Source organism: Manis javanica, chromosome 3 (assembly GCF_040802235.1).
Source record: "Manis javanica isolate MJ-LG chromosome 3, MJ_LKY, whole genome shotgun sequence".
Taxonomy (NCBI): Eukaryota; Metazoa; Chordata; class Mammalia; order Pholidota; family Manidae; genus Manis; species Manis javanica.
The window spans coordinates 142,744,080-142,760,223 of NC_133158.1; the positions used below are offsets into that span (position 1 = coordinate 142,744,080).

The following is a 16,144-nucleotide window of genomic DNA, read 5'->3' on the forward strand; positions in this document are numbered from 1 at the left end:
ATATAACCAAGAGAATTGAAAACATATGACCACTAAGAACTTGCACACAAATGTTCACAGCAGCATTACTCATAATAGCCAAAAAGCAAAAGTAGCCCAAGTCTCTACTCACTGATGAATGAACACATAAGATATAATATAGAATGGAATATTTTATTCAGCAATAAAAAGGAATGAAGTATTGATACATGCCACAAAAACAAATATTTAAAAGATTATGCTAAGTGAAAGATCACATATTGTATGATTCCATTTATATAAAACATCCACAACAAGCAAATCTGTAAAGTAGATGAGTGGTGGCATATGGCTGGAGTGAGGGATGGAGTAGGGAAGGCATGACGAAGGACTGAAAAAAGGTACAAGGCATCTTTTAAGGTTAATGAAAATGGTTTGAAATTGACTACTGATAGTTGCATAACTGTGAGTAACTAAAAAAGCATTGAACTGTGTGCTTTAAATGGGTGAATTGTGTGGTGTGTGAATCATATCTCAATAAAGCTGTTTTTTAAAATAAATTATCTAAGCATTAAAAAAACAGATGGGTTTAGGACTAGAGGTCAAGAATCCCCAAGTACAACTAGATCCATGGTTTACATGAGGCTTTTTACCACGGGCCACATTGAAATATATGAAATGACTAAGCGGCACAGGTAGTTACACAGCTATGTGATTTGCATATGTTTATACACCTGCCCAAGCTTTCCTCTGTTTAGAAATAAGTCAAATGTCATTAAGGCAATCCTACAGAGAATTTATTTGCAATGCCCTATCTTTTTGGACTCACCAACTCATTATATTTAATCCAAACCCGGTGAGGCTGGTTGCTCTCCCTGTTTCTGCTAAGTCTAGTCCTTCATCAGTTCTTCGGGCCAGTTGCTGAGAGAGGCCACGCTGGGCGAAAGGGAGGACACTTGAATCTCAGCTAAAGTGTACCTGTCTGCCACTCAGATTAACCCAGATTCACCTCTACAAGAGTGGCCCCAGAAGTAGGAGTCCTGGGGTTAAGGAAGACTGGAGCAGCCACTGTGGCCCTTACAGTCACTGACATGTCATTGATGGAAAGTATCTCCTGTGATTGCGGACAGTCTCAAACACAGGAGAATAAATAATTAATATACTCCTCTAATCATTTTTTATATTTTGAGTTCCCATAAACTGCCTGATCCTATACTAAGAATCATAGAATTGGATGATAATACTTTGTCCAGCAGTGGGAATGTAAAATAGTGAGTCTCTGATTTTCACGGCAGTCATGAGCATCACCTGCACTTTTTGCCAGGAACAGTTATGAGTACACTGAGTCAAACTATACCCTTAGCTTTAGGGATTCAAGTAAATCTATCTACATCAGGAAACCTCAGGATTTTCCATCCTCACCAATACAGGCTTGTCCTCCCATGTGTATGTGTGAAAGAGCAAACTGTGCTGATCAAAATGGATTGCACGTGGTTTTTCATCACTGCAGCTTTTGTAGAGGTCCTACTGTCCAATCACAAGATTTCTATAAAATTACTTTAAAGGTCTAGCCAGTTGTCTGTAAGTTAAATACATGTAGGAGAAACTTGATTACAGTTATTATTTATTAATATTGCTTTGACTATGATTAATAATTCATTTATTCAATAAATAATGATATTTATTGGGCACCTACCCTGTACCAGGACAATTCTAGGCCTTGGAAGAATAATAAACAAAAAAGACAGAAATTTCTGCCTTTGAAGAGCCTGAACTCCAGAAGGGACATAAGACATTAAAAAAATATATTGATAATAAGTGAATTATACAGTATATATATATATAGAAGAGCTCTGGAGAAAAATTAAGCCGAGAAGACATGAGGTATAATTTCAAACTTACAAATTTTAAACAGGCTAGGAAATAAAATTATGTAATTAGAAAGTAACCTGGCCACAGTGACTCCAGTACCAGCTCCAGGTTAACGTCTCCCCAGTTTGGAAGCCTTGATTTCCCCTTCCCATCAGCATTATCTTACTACCTTGAATTTGCTGCTTTTTCACTAAGGAAAATATTACATTACCCCAACACATTCCAAGCTGGCACAAAGAAGACATAACCTAATACCTGCTCTAAAGACCTACACTCTAAATAAAACACAGCCCTCCGCCTTATGATAACAAAACTTCTTGTTGAGTGACATTGTTAGCCTTTGGCCTTGCTCTCTCACTTTGCCCTGGATTCTTGTAGTCTGTCAGAGGATTGTGTGGTAAATAATTAAGAACCACTTTCCCAAAGTTAAAACGTTTTGAAGAGTGAGAAGGCTGGAAGAAGTCAAGGGGAAGAAAAATTTCCAGGCCATCCTGAAAAGTCGAAGGGAGAGCATATCTTTCAGCACTACAGAACACAGCCTGGAATCCCCACAGGTCAACTAGAAAAAAGGGGGAAAAAGCAAACAGAGCGTCTCCACTTTCCCAGACTCCCGGAATCTCTACTCAAGGCACCTGGTTTAAAAGATACCTGAGGATGCATAATTCTAATAAAATGTAATGGGTATGGCAGCTTTCCCTTTTTTATAATGGGTACAGCACTTTTAAATGATTTAAAAGGGAGCAGGGACCTGATTTTTTTAAGTCAAAAGGGGACATTTATTTCAGGCTTAGAGGAGAAACATTTAGGAATTTTCAGAATCAAGTTAGAAATACGTCAAAAGACTCTCTGTTATAATAGAGCTACTATGTAGAATTAGAATTCTCATTCATTCATTCAACAGGTTTTATTGAGCAGTCACTATGTACCAGGCACTGAGGGAACACAGAGGAGGACTTTGCTTCAAAAACCTTTCTTTTTAGAGGTTACATCATATGCCTTTGGCTGCAAAACAGTTGAAGCACACAGTGATGAGGACAAGAACTTTTTGACCTGCCTGTCCTGACACCCCCTCCCACACTGGGCTGGAGCCTCCTTCTGTGCCCCAGAATACCCTACACCTGCCGGTCATAGCACTTAGCACACTGTGTGGGGATGCCTGTGTAACTGTCCCTCCTCCTGTCTAGAAAGCATCCAGAGGAGAATGATCATGTCAATCTTATTCATAGTTTATATCCCAAGTACATGCTTGCTCAATATTTGATTGAATGGATGGATGGATGGAATGGTTTGCTGGGTTATGATGTCATGATCAGAGATCTTTGCAGACAGGCAGTCTGGCAGAATGGTTAAGAGTGTCTGCTCTACATTAGCTGTGAAACTTTGGATCAGTTTTTAAATTTCTCAATCCTCAGTTTCCTCATGTATTAAGTGGGTATAGAAATAATGCCTCCATTATAGTGTTAAGTGAACTGCATTAGGTAATACATTAAAGTGATTAGCAAAGTTCTGGGACTTAAGTTGCTCAATAAATATCTGGCAGTTTCCTGAGTGACAGTTTACTATTCAAATATTGTATCTCTGCTCTTTCAGCTCCATTATAAAATCAAAGGATTTTAATTAGGGAATCCAAGCTAAAGTTATCATTTTGAGTTCAAGATCTCAAACAGAATAAAAAGAGAATTTGGGAAGGAATTAAAGTAGGATATTGAACAAGAAAATTAAAAGGACTAAAGAAGAAAAGAAGGAAAAATGCTCACACTGACATGTCCAAAGCAACTTTTAATACCTCTAACTGCTCTCACACCAACTTTCTTCCACAGATTGCCAAATCTCCAGTTCCTCTCTGTTCTGGGATGTACTTGCCCAGAAAGCATCAGTCAATCTTCACTGATACAGAAGAAAGAAATACTGAAATTAAGTCTTACAAAAACCTGATCCTTACATCTTTTTGTTTCTTTTGACAATCTAAAAATCCTCTTTTTCTGTAAGATCTTTAGTCAGAATTGTCATAGTGCCTCCTCATACGCAGTTTTCTATTACCTTCTCAATGAGACAAAATGCCAACCTGCAACCAACCTGTGGAGACCCAGTAATTGAATGCCTCCCTCTACTTTCATCAGAGAGAATACTCTTGGCCTCTTCCCTAGCCATGAGGGAATTTCATGTTTTTTATTTTCTTCTAAGAATAGGAAACTGCTTCTCCTTTATTAACTTGTCCACTGAAGGGTAGTTTTTAAGTAAAATTAGCTTAGAGTCACTTTATTGATAGAAAAAAAAGAGAAAGAATCTGTAACTGGCCCCAATGCTTCAGTAACCAAGCCTTTTTATTTGAGGAGGCAGATACTTTATCTGCTCTACAAGGGAAAGCTTGGTCCTTAAATATTTAATAGAATGTTTTATTGTTCAAAACTTTAAACAAAGAAAAAAGTCAATCAGGTCCTCGTTCTGGTTTTGATGGACAAGATAATGTCCTAGACTCAGGAGTCACCACCTTACCCACTTTTATCATACATCTCTGAAGGGTTCATCAGTCACCAGAAAGGAATCTCTTAGAAAGAGAGGAAATAAAACGCATGTAGAAAATAAGAGGAACAAATAATAATGGTGCTAAAAATCACCGTCTTTGAGCCATACCAAGACCAGGCACCATTAAGCACCCTTTACCAATGTTGTTTGATATAATCTTCACAAGACCACAGAAATAATTATCTCTGTGTTACTGATGACATGACTGATGTTCACAGAGGTTAAACAACATCCTGGATATCACACAACAGCAAATTCCAGTTTGCCAATTTCAAAACCCACACTGTTTTATTAAAAATTAATAAAAAATTTAATGAGTTTATATCTGGGCAAGGATGTGGAGAAAGGGGAACCCTCCTACACTGCTGGTGGGAATGTAAACTAGTTCGACCTTTGTGGAAAGCAGTATGGAGGTTCCTCAAAAAAACTCAAAATAGAAATACCATTTGACCCAGGAATTCCACTCTTAGGAATTTACCCTAAGAATGGAGCAGCCCAGTTTGAAAAAGACATAAGCACCCCTGTTTATCACAGCACTATTTACAATAGCCAAGAAATGGAAGCAACCTAAGTGTCCATCAGTAGATGAATGGATAAGGAAGATGTGGTACATATACATGATGGAATATTATTCAGCCATAAGAAGAAAACAAATCCTACCATTTGCAACAACATGGATGGAGCAAGATGGTATTATGCTCAGTGAAATAAGCCAGGCGGAGAAAGACAAGTATCAAATGATTTCACTCATCTGTGAAGTATAAGAACAAAGAAAAAAATCGAAGGAACAAAACAGCAGCAGACTCACAGAACCCAAGAATGGACTAACAGTTATCAAAGGGAAAGGGACTGGGGAGGATGGGTGGGAAGGAAGGGAGAAGGGGAAAAGGGGCATTATGATTAGTACACATAGTGTAGCAGGGTGTGGACACGGGAAAGGCAATATGCACAGAGAAGACAAGTAATGATTCTACAGCATCTTACTACGCTGATGGACAGTGACTGCAATGGGGTATGTGGGGGGGACTTGATATTAGGGGGAGTATAGTGACCATAATGCTGTTCAAGTAATTGTACATTAACAATATAAAACAAATTTAATGAGGCAAATCATTCTCCAGTGGGATAGACAGATTGTAGAATAGGATCTTAAATTGGATGAAATTTTACAAATCTTTTCTTAAAACCTTCCTCCTGATGGGTAGCAACTCTAAGAAGAAGGTATCTAGTCTGCTTGAACAGTTTCCCTACAGGAATATTTTCACTACTTCGACCAGCAACCCCTTCACCCTTAGATAGATCTTATTATTTCAGATTTTTCCTGAGACTCACCTCTGAGGACAATAAAACAATTCCAAATCTTTCCCTCTGTGACAGCCTGTAATACCCATTAAAACTTGTACATCTTTTAATGCCTCTGTGACACATTCCTCCCCCACTGGAAACCTTGCGGACTTTCTCCATCCAGCTGGAGTGGCCATTTTTAACAGCTGGAACACAGAGGCTAATCAAAGCCAAGAGCTGTAGCCCCCTTTTCTCACCTGTCGCATAGCATTTCTATAAATATATAAGGATACTGGTGCTACGGTCTAAATGTGTCCCCCCAAAATTCACTTGTTGAATCCAAATCTCCAGAGGTGACAGTATTAGGAGGTGGGGCCTTTGGGAGGTGCTTAAATTCATGAGGATGAATTAGTGTTCTTATAAAAGAGGCTCCAGAGAGATCCCTTGCCTTTCCACCATGTCAGGACACAGTGAGAAGGTGCCAGCTGTAAACAAGAGAGGGCCTTTCCCCACAACACAGACATGCTGGCACCTTGATCTTGGACTTCTCAGTCTGCGAAAGTGTGAAAAATAAATCCCTGTTGTTCAAAAGGCACCCAGTCTGTGGTATTTTGTTATAACAGCCTGAATGGACTAAAACAATTGGATTATTTATTTATTTATTTATTTGCCAACCACTTCACAACACTGTTGGCTCATGATGAACTCGAAGTCAAGTTAAATTCTTTAGTCTTTTTTACTTGAACTGATTATAGGCAACATTTCCCCCATTTAACACTTGGACAATTAGTTTTTTGAATTAAAAAATAAGGCTTCTTATTTATCCCAAAATTTTACCCTCAGTCATTCTTAGAACTCTGTAAATGTGTTAAGCCTTTTATAACTCCAACCTATAACGTGGGTTTATCTACAAATTTGATCACCCATACTTTCTACGACTTAAATCAGATGGACAAAAATGCTACAATGTTTAGGACAAAATGCAGAGCCCTGGGGCTTACTAAAGACCCATTCACCATCTTTATGATGGTTCACCAATTACAAAACACTTTCCCAAACATTATTTCATTTGATTCTTACAACTACCCTGTGAACAAGATACTATTATAATTCTGTATGTGAAGACAAAGATTCAGAAAGACTGACTTGTCTAATGTGACACAGCTAATAAATAAGAAAATAGGAAATAAGCCTTAAGGCTTTTGACTCTGTTTCCAGTGCTATGTGTTTTTCAGACACATTTTTAAATACAGTGATTAAGCCAATCTGTTTCCTTTTTTGCTCCCCAACCCATGGATATCAACAGAGACTAATCAAAATCAAGAAACATTTTCTACAAACAAATCTCATCCAAAAACCCAGTATATAAAGTGGATTAAAAGCAGGCTGCTTTGATAAAAGTGAGGTGGACAGGTCTTACTTAACCTGTCTCTTTGTCCCACCTGGGGCCTCCCTTCAATTCTGTTGTAGATGGTAATGTAACACCTTATTGTCCTCAGTGTACATTGGAAGTCATGAGCCAATGGCATGTCCTCAAACTGTGCCCTTCTCTAAAAATAATTTTTAAAATAAAGTTAGCTCATCATACCTTGTTTTTAAAATATGTTCTAGAATTTCATCAGTGATCATCCACCTAAGAGGTTTAAAAATCTTTTACATAGAACAGAATTATTTTAAGTTTGAAGGCATCTTTGGGTTTATTTAACTCAAATCTTTATTTTACAGATGAAGAAACAGCAACCCGGACTGGAGAATTAACCCACACAGGATCATTCCGTGAAGAAGCAAGAACGAGAACTCAGACCTGGACGCTCCTAGGCAGGTAAATTCTTCTGATTATATCATGGAATCTCACTTTCAGAAATATGACCCTTTTGATTACAAGATGTATCTTTAACAAGATGGAGCTTCTGGTCCCTACATAAACAAGTAACAAACATTTATTACAGACTTGATATTATAATGGCATTTAGGATGATACAAAGGAGCAAAATGTAGCAATTAACTTTAGTAATAAGGCCTTGAAACAGTGGTTCTTAACTTATGGACTTTACAGCCTCCTCTGAAATGCATGCAGAAAAATATTTATGTAAAATTTACAAACACATCAAGGAATTCATAGATTCCCCACTACCACCAAGTTCTTGGTCTCCAGGTTAAGAACATCCTACCAACCCCAGTATAAGTGCCAATATCAGGATTGCATAGCACCAGCTACTGTCTTATTTATGGGTCTGCTAGTTAAAGGCCACTTCTGTTTTAGCATCCTTCATATTTTATTTAAATGGAGCAGCATCTTATACTGGAAGACTTTGATACAAGAGAGGAGTAAATAGTTTAATAAATATTTGATTAACTAGATGGGACAAATTAAGAGAAAAATACAATAAATACATTTTCTTTCAAAAACGTTAATAGAAGTGAGAATGGTCACTCTTCATATGAAGACACTGATTTTCTTTCTGTTTATTTTTAAAAAAGAAATGAAATGAGATGAAAAAAAAATCTAGGTTACCTACTAGCTGCCTGCTCATCTTTATTAAATCTATAATAAATGGGGGGAAAAAAGTAGTGGGTATGAACACAAAGAAAGATTTATTTTCTGAATGATTGTTTCTTAATCTTCCCTTCTGCTACAGTGTTTTAAGAGATTTATGGTCCTGAAATGGTTAGCAATAATTTTTCATTTCAATATAGTTTGGGAAATGCCAATATTACTTTAGTTTATTGATAAAGAGGCTTGATTTTACTATTTCAAAAATAGTTGTTGGACACAGCATTTATAAAGCACTGTTGTAGGAGGCAGTATGGTGTAATAGAAAGACCACTTTGAGGTGAGATACTCTTAGGACTGAATCCTAATGTTTTCTTCTGGGCTTCTGACAATAAGCAAGGTACAAAAATTTAATTAGCATCAGTTTCCTCATGTTTGAAATTAGGTAATATATTTCTTATTTTCTTTATGACAGCCACACCAAAACTGAATAAACAATCTGAAGAATAATCTCTCTAAAAGTGTCTTCTAATTTAATAACTGATAAAAGTTCACATGACCTGCCTTAAAAGTAACCTCATTCTCTCTCTCTTTTTTTATGGATTTAAACTTGTTTATTCTTCTCTCATTCTCTTTTATTCTTTGCATGGTATTCATAGCCTTAGCAATAGTATATTATTAGTATAGTGTATAGTAATTATAACAGTTAACATTCATTTAGCCCTTTCTAGGTATTATTCTGAAAATACTTTATATTTTTAATCTTCCCAGAAATCACCGTTCCTATTTTTCAGCTGAGGAAACTGAGTCAGAATGGTTGAGTAACTTAGCCAGCATCAAAGCCACACAAGACGCAGAGCTAGAGCACTTAACTACTCACCACGCTGTGTCTAGGCAGGATTCCACCCAGCTCCCCCGTGGTCACCATGAGACTTCGGGACTCAGGGTTTTCATCTTTAAAACAGGAATTATTTAAGTTAAGCATCAAGCCAGTGCCTGATACAGTGATATTAAATAAGTGCTGTTTCTGTTCTCTGAGGAGAGTTCCACAGTTTAAGATTCCACTGTTTTTAAGGAAAAGATTTGAATTTGTTTCCTAGGGCTGCTGTAACAGGTCTACAGCATTGATGGCTTAAAATAAGAGAAATTTATTGTCCAACAGTTCTGGAGGCTAGAAGTCCAAAATCAAGGTGTCAGCAGGGCTGCACTCCCTCTAAAGCTTCCTAGACTAACTTCTCCCTTGCCTCTTTCAGCTTCTGGTGGCTCCGGGTGTTCCTCGGCTTATGGCTAAATAACTCGGATCTCCACCTTTGTCTTTGTGTGGCCTTCTACTGTGTGTCTCTTCTGAAGACACCTGTCATTGGATTTAGGACTGACCTGAGTAATCTCAGGATCTCTGGCTGAGATACAGCTTAATTACATTAACAAAGACTTTATCTCAAATAAGGTCACATTCACAGGTTGCAGGATGTAGACATATCTTTTTGGGCACCACCATTCAACCTACTATGATATCTTAATCCAAACAGTTTTATGTCTTGGGAGATTCCCTCTGCTATTCTTGACAAGCCCACATTTATTCACAAAGGACAGAATGAACAGCAGGTGTACTTTTGACAAATCAGTATTGTAGTAGCTCACCTTCCTCACCCTCAGATTGGCCCTTGGGAAAAAGTCTTCTGTTTCTGAGGACACATCATATATGTTTACAATAGGTAAGGATGAGATAAAGGCTTAATTCTTCGTGTCAGGCTTCTCATTCCTAAGAAAACCAAGTCCATAGAAACAAACAGTAAGCAAGTAGTTCCTTTACCAAATTGTGAGTCTGAAGGCCAAAAGATGGGGGGGGGGAAAGAAAAGTAGAACTGTTTATAATGTTCATGCAACACTACTGCCTGGAAAGGGGTTTGTAATGACAGTAGAAAAGCAGTTCCAGCCAAATGATTTCACCATTTTCCCACTCTTACTCCCTTTTTAAGTGCTCTTGGGACTGGGGTCTTAAAATGTACATAACATAAAAATTTACCATCTTAACCATTTTTTTTTGAGAGTGCATCTCTCATATTTATTGATCAAATGGTTGTTAACAACAATAAAATGCTGTATAGGGGAGTCAATGCTCAATGCACAATCATTAATCCATCTCAAGCCTAATTTTCATCAGTCTCCAATCTTCTGAAGCATAATGAACAAGTTCTTACATGGTGAACAGATTCTTACATAGCGAGTAAGTTCTTAGATCGTGAACAGTACAAGGGCAGTCATCACAGAAACTTTCAGTTTTGATCACGCATTATGAACTATAAACAATCAGGTCAAATATGAATATTCGTTTGATTTTTATACTTGATTTATATGTGGATCCCACATTTCTCTCTTTATTATTATTATTTTTATTTTTAACAAAATGCTGAAGTGGTAGGTAGATGCAAGATAAAGGTAGAAAACATAGTTTAGTGTTGTAAGAGAGTAATTGTAGATGATCAGGTGTGTGCCTGTAGACTATGTGTTAATCCAAGCTAGACAAGGGCATTAAAACATCCACGGATGCAGAAGATTTCTCTCAAAACAGGGGGGGTGAGGTTCTAAGACTCACCACTGTTGATCCCCAATTTCTCACCTCATGGCCCCCCTGCGACTGTGCCTGTCTTAGGTTGTTCCTCCCTTGAAGAATCTTACCCGTCTCTGGCTAACCAGTCATCTTCCGGGGCCATACAGGGAGATGTAAAGTTGGTAAGTGAGAGAGAAGCCATATTGTTTGAAAAGGTTAGCTTTTTACTTCTTTGCAGATTTATGCCCTGTGGCTTCTGTGCCCAGCATTTGTCTTAAGGTATCTTTACCACTTGGAGGAATTATGATACTCGGTAAATTCGATATGAGGCACGAATTCTATTTTAAGGGTTGTAATTAGGAAGGAAGAAGAAAAGCTATAGAGGTAGCAGACAGAAGAAAACATGGGAAGATTGATTATTTCTTTGACATATCTTCTTGTAGAGTAACGTAAGCATGTATAGGTTTTAAACTACTAACTAAATTATGCACACACATTAACATAATAGGAATACAGTTACATAACCAAAGCAGATCTATAATTACCAGCCATCTCCAGTGAAGCCAAGAAAACCAGTTAGGCACCCTAGGCATTTGTGAAAATTTGTCTATGATGCAGCTACAACTGCAGCATCGCCTGGATCTTTGTTGAGGTTTTTGATGGTCATCTTCTGGTATGACTCTTCCAGAGAGTGCTGATGTTGGAAGTTCTTCTTCATATTGTATCTTAGTTCATTTTCTGGGTAGCCAAATTAGGCTTTGATCCTCTGTATAAACACAAACAGACGCTTTGCCCACACTTTGATATGCCCTTTATACCATTGTGTAGAACTCATTGGAGGTGACCACACTGGAACTGCTTTTTTTTTTTTTAAGAGGAAGGAATATTATCAGAAAAGTGTACCTCCATAGCCAATCATCTGACACTCTTTAAGTGATCAAAATTAAGGATATTTAAAGCATGCATTAATCATTGATTTACAGTTAGTTTTATCCTATCAAAGAGTAATCCCCTTTTCTTTCTTTCTTTTTTTTTTAAATCCTTTATCTACACTTACATGAAGAATATTATGTTTACTAGGCTCTCCCCTATACCAGGTTCCCCCCTATAAACCACTTTACAATAACTGTCCATCAGCATAGCAAAATGTTGTAGAATCACTACTTGTCTTCTCTGTGTTGTACAGCCCTCCCTTATCTCCCTCCCCTCTATGCATGCTAATCTTAATACCCCCTTTCTTCTCCCCCCCCCCTATCCCTCCCTACCCACCCATCCTCCCCAGTCCCTTTCCCTTTGGTACGTGTTAGTCCATTTTTGGGTTCTGTAATTCCGCTGCTGTTTTGTTCCTTCAGTTTTTCCTTTGTTCTTATACTCCACAGATGAGTGAAATCATTTGGCATTTCTCTTTCTCCGCTTGGCTTATTTCACTGAGCATAATACCCTCCAGCTCCATCCATGCTGCTGCAAATGGTAGGATTTTCCCTCTTCTTATGGCTGAGTAGTATTCCATTGTGTATATGTACCACATCTTCTTTATCCATTCATCTACTGATAGACATTTAGGTTGCTTCCAATTCTTGGCTATTGTAAATAGTGCTGCAATAAACATAGGGGTGCATCTGTCTTTCTCAAACTTGATTGCTGTGTTTTTGGGTAAATTCCTAGGACTGGAATTCCTGGGTCAAATGGTAGGTCTGTTTTGAGCATTTTGATGAACCTCCATACTGCTTTCCACAATGGTTGAACTAATTTACATTTCCACCAGCAGTGTAGGAGGGTTCCCCTTTCTCCACAGCCTCACCAACATTTGTTGTTGTTTGTCTTTTCGATGGCAGCCATCCTTACTGGTGTGAGGTGATATCTCATTGTAGTTTTAATTTGCATTTCTCTGATAATTAGCGATGTGGAGCATCTTTTCATGTGTCTGTTGGCCGTCTGAATATCTTTTATGGATAACTGTCTGTTCAGTTCCTCTGCCCATTTTTTAATTGGATTATTTGCTTTTTGTTTGTTGAGGTGGGTGAGCTCTTTATATATTTTGGATGTCAAGCCTTTATCGGATCTGTCATTTACAAATATATTCTCCCATACTGTAGGGTACCTTTTTGTTCTATTGATGGTGTCCTTTGCTGTACAGAAGCTTTTCAGTTTAATATAGTCCCACTTGTTCATTTTTGCTGTTGTTTTCCTTGCCCGGGGAGATATGTTCAAGAAGAGGTCACTCATGTTTATGTCTAAGAGAATTTTGCCTATGGATTTTTCTAAGAGTTTTATGGTTTCATGACTTACATTCAAGTCTTTGATCCATTTTGAATTTACCATTGTATATGGGGTTAGACAATGGTCCAGTTTCATTCTCCTACATGTAGCTGTCCAGTTTTGCCCACCATCTGTTGAAGAGACTGTCATTTCCCCATTGAATGTCCATGGCTCCTTTATCAAATATTAACTGACCATATATATCTGGGTTAATGTCTGGAGTCTCTAATCTGTTCCACTGGTCTGTGGCTCTGTTCTTGTGCCAGTACCAAATTGTCTTGATTACTATGGCTTTGTAGTAGAGCTTGAAGTTGGGGAGTGAGATCCCCCTACTTTATTCTTCTTTCTCAGGATTGCTTTGGCTATTCGGAGTCTTTGGTGTTTCCATATGAATTTTTGAATCATTTGTTCCAGTTCATTGAAGAATGTTGCTGGTAATTTGATAGGAATTGCATCAAATCTGTATATTGCTTTGGGCAGGATGGCCATTTTGATTATCTTAATTCTTCTTAGCCATGAGAATGGGATGAGTTTCCATTTGTTAGTGTCCCGTTTAATTTCTCTTAAGAGTGACTTGTAGTTTTCAGGGTATAGGTCTTTCACTTCTTTGGTTAGGTTTATTCCTAGGTATTTTATTCTTTTTGATGCAATGGTGAATGGAATTGTTTTCCTGATTTCTCTTTCTATTGGTTCATTGTTAGTGTATAGGAAAGCTACAGATTTCTGTGTGTTAATTTTGTATCCTGTAACTTTGCTATATTCTGATATCAGTTCTAGTAGTTTTGGAGTGGAGTCTTTAGGGTTTTTTATGTACAATATCATGTCATCTGCAAATAGTGACAGTTTAACTTCTTCTTTACCAATCTGGATTCCTTGTATTTCTTTGTTTTGTCTGATTGCCGTGGCTAGGACCTCTAGTACTATGTTAAATAACAATGGGGAGAGGGGGCATCCCTGTCTAGTTCCCAATCTCAGAGGAAATGCTTTCAGCTTCTCGCTGTTCAGTATAATGTTGGCTGTGGGTTTATCATATATGGCCTTTATTATGTTGAGGTACTTGCTGTCTATTCCCATTTTGCTGAGAGTTTTTATCATGATGGATGTTGAATTCTGTCAAATGCTTTTTCAGCATCTATGGAGATGATCATGTGGTTTTTGTCCTTCTTTTTGTTGATGTGGTGGATGATGTTGATGGATTTTCGAACATTGTACCATCCTTGCATCCCTGGGATGAATCCCACTTGGTCATGGTGTATGATCCTTTTGATATATTTTTGAATTCGGTTTGCTAATATTTTATTGAGTATTTTTCATCTACATTCATCAGGGATATTGGTCTGTAATTTTCTTTTTTGGTGGGGTCTTTGCCTGGTTTTGGTATTAGGGTGATGTTGGCTTCATAGAATGAGTTTGGGAGTATTCTCTCCTCTTCTATTTTTTGGAACACTTTAAGGAGAATGGGTATTATGTCTTCTCTGTGTGTCTGATAAAATTCCAAGGTAAATCCGTCCAGCCCTGGGGTTTTGTTCTTGGGTAGTTTTTTTATTACTGTTTCAATTTCTTTGCTCATAATTGGTTTGTTTAACTTTTGTGTTTCTTCCTTGGTCAGTCTTGGGAGGTTGTATTCTTCCAGGAAATGGTCCATTTCTTCTAGGTTTTCCAGCTTGTTGGCATATATGTTTTCATAGCAGTCTTTAATAATTCTTTGTATTTCTGTGGAGTCTGTCATGATTTTTCCATTCTCATTTCTAATTCTGTTGATTTGTGTTGATTCTCTTTTTCTCTTAGTAAGTTTGGCTAGAGGCTTATCTATTTTGTTTATTTTCTCAAAGAACCAGCTCTTGGTTTCCTTGGTTTTTGCTATTGTTTTATTCTTCTCAATTTTGTTTATTTCTTCTCTGATATTTATTATGTCCCTCCTTCTGCTGACTTTAGGCCTCATTTGTTCTTCTTTTTCCAGTTTCAATAATTGTGATGTTAGACTATTCATTTGGGATTGTTCTTCTTTCTTCAAGTGTGCCTGGATCGCTATATACTTTCCTCTTCAGACTGCTTTCGCTGCGTCCCACGGAAGTTGTGGCTTTTTGTTGTTGTTGTCATTTGTTTCCGTATATTCCTTGATCTCTATTTTAATTTTTTCGTTGATCCATTCATTATGTAGGAGCATGTTGTTAAGCCTCCATGTGTTTGTGAGCCTTTTTGTTTTCTCTGTAGAATTTATTTCTAGTTTTATACCTTTGTGGTCTGAAAAATTGGTTGGTAGAATTTCAGTATTTTGGAATTTACTGAAGCTCTTTTTGTGACCTAGTATGTGGTCTATTCTGGAGAATGTTCCATGTGCACTTGAGAAGAATGTATATCCTGTTGCTTTTGGATGTAGAGTTCTATAGATGTCTATTAGGTCCATCTGTTCTAGTGTGTTGTTCAGTGCCTCTGTGTCCTTACTTATTTTCTGCCCGGTGAATCTATCCTTGGGGTGAGTGGTGTGTTGAGGTGTCCTAAAAAGAATGCATTGCAGTCTATTTCCCTCTTTAGTTCTGTTAGTATTTGTTTCACATATGCTGGTGCTCCTGTGTTGGGTGCATATATATTTAGAATTGTTATGTCCTCTTGTTGGACTGAGCCCTTTATCATTATGTAGTGTTCTTCTTTATCTCTTGTTACTTTCTTTGTTTTGAAGTCTATTTTGTCTGATATTAGTACTGCAACCCCTGCTTTCTTCTCACTGTTGTTTGCCTGAAATATGTTTTTCCATCCCTTGACTTTTAGTCTGTGCATGTCTTTGGGTTTGAGGTGTGTTTCTTGTAAGCAGCATATAGATGGGTCTTGCTTTTTTATCCATTCTATTACTCTGTGTCTTTTGATTGGTGCATTAAGTCCATTTACATTTAGGGTGACTATTGAGAGATATGTACTTATTGCCATTGCAGGCTTTAAATTCGTGGTTACCAAAGGTTCAAGGTTAGCCTCTTTAGTATCTTACTGCCTAACTTAGCTCACTTATTGAGCCATTATATACACTGTCTGGAGATTCTTTTCTTCTCTCCCTTCTTATTCCTCCTCCTCCATTCTTCATATGTTGTGTGTTTTGTTCTGTGCTCTTTTTAGGAGTGCTCCCATCTAGAGCAGTCCCTGTAGGATGCCCTGTAGAGGTGGTGTGTGGGAAGCAAATTCCCTCAGCTTTTGCTTGTCTGGGAATT

General features: G+C 37.7%; 2 protein-coding genes across 7 annotated transcripts in view; one reads left to right on the forward strand and one right to left on the reverse strand.

Annotated features, from left to right (window-relative positions):
* The window catches only part of SPTSSB (serine palmitoyltransferase small subunit B), a 68,220-nt gene that overhangs the window by 2,745 nt on the left and 49,331 nt on the right, over positions 1-16,144 (forward strand). For 2 of the 3 annotated variants that reach the window (XR_012129392.1, XM_017657838.3), the window contains exon 2: positions 7,366-7,462. The gene's annotated coding sequence lies outside the window, so the exon portion shown is untranslated. The remainder of the gene's footprint in view (positions 1-7,365; positions 7,463-16,144) is intronic. The other variant, XM_073232142.1, reaches the window with a different exon arrangement.
* NMD3 (NMD3 ribosome export adaptor) overlaps positions 7,423-16,144 on the reverse strand; it is a 129,326-nt gene continuing 120,604 nt past the window's right edge. For 3 of the 4 annotated variants that reach the window (XR_012129391.1, XR_012129390.1, XR_012129389.1), the window contains 3 exons: positions 9,776-9,896; positions 9,015-9,088; positions 7,423-7,557 (listed from right to left, as the gene is read on the reverse strand). Coding sequence is in view for 1 of the 4 variants with exons in the window: in XM_073232138.1 (XP_073088239.1) it covers positions 9,891-9,896 (6 nt within the window). In the remaining 3 variants the exon portion in view is untranslated. Of the gene's footprint in view, positions 7,558-9,014; positions 9,089-9,775; positions 9,897-16,144 lie in introns of those variants that run through there. The other variant, XM_073232138.1, reaches the window with a different exon arrangement.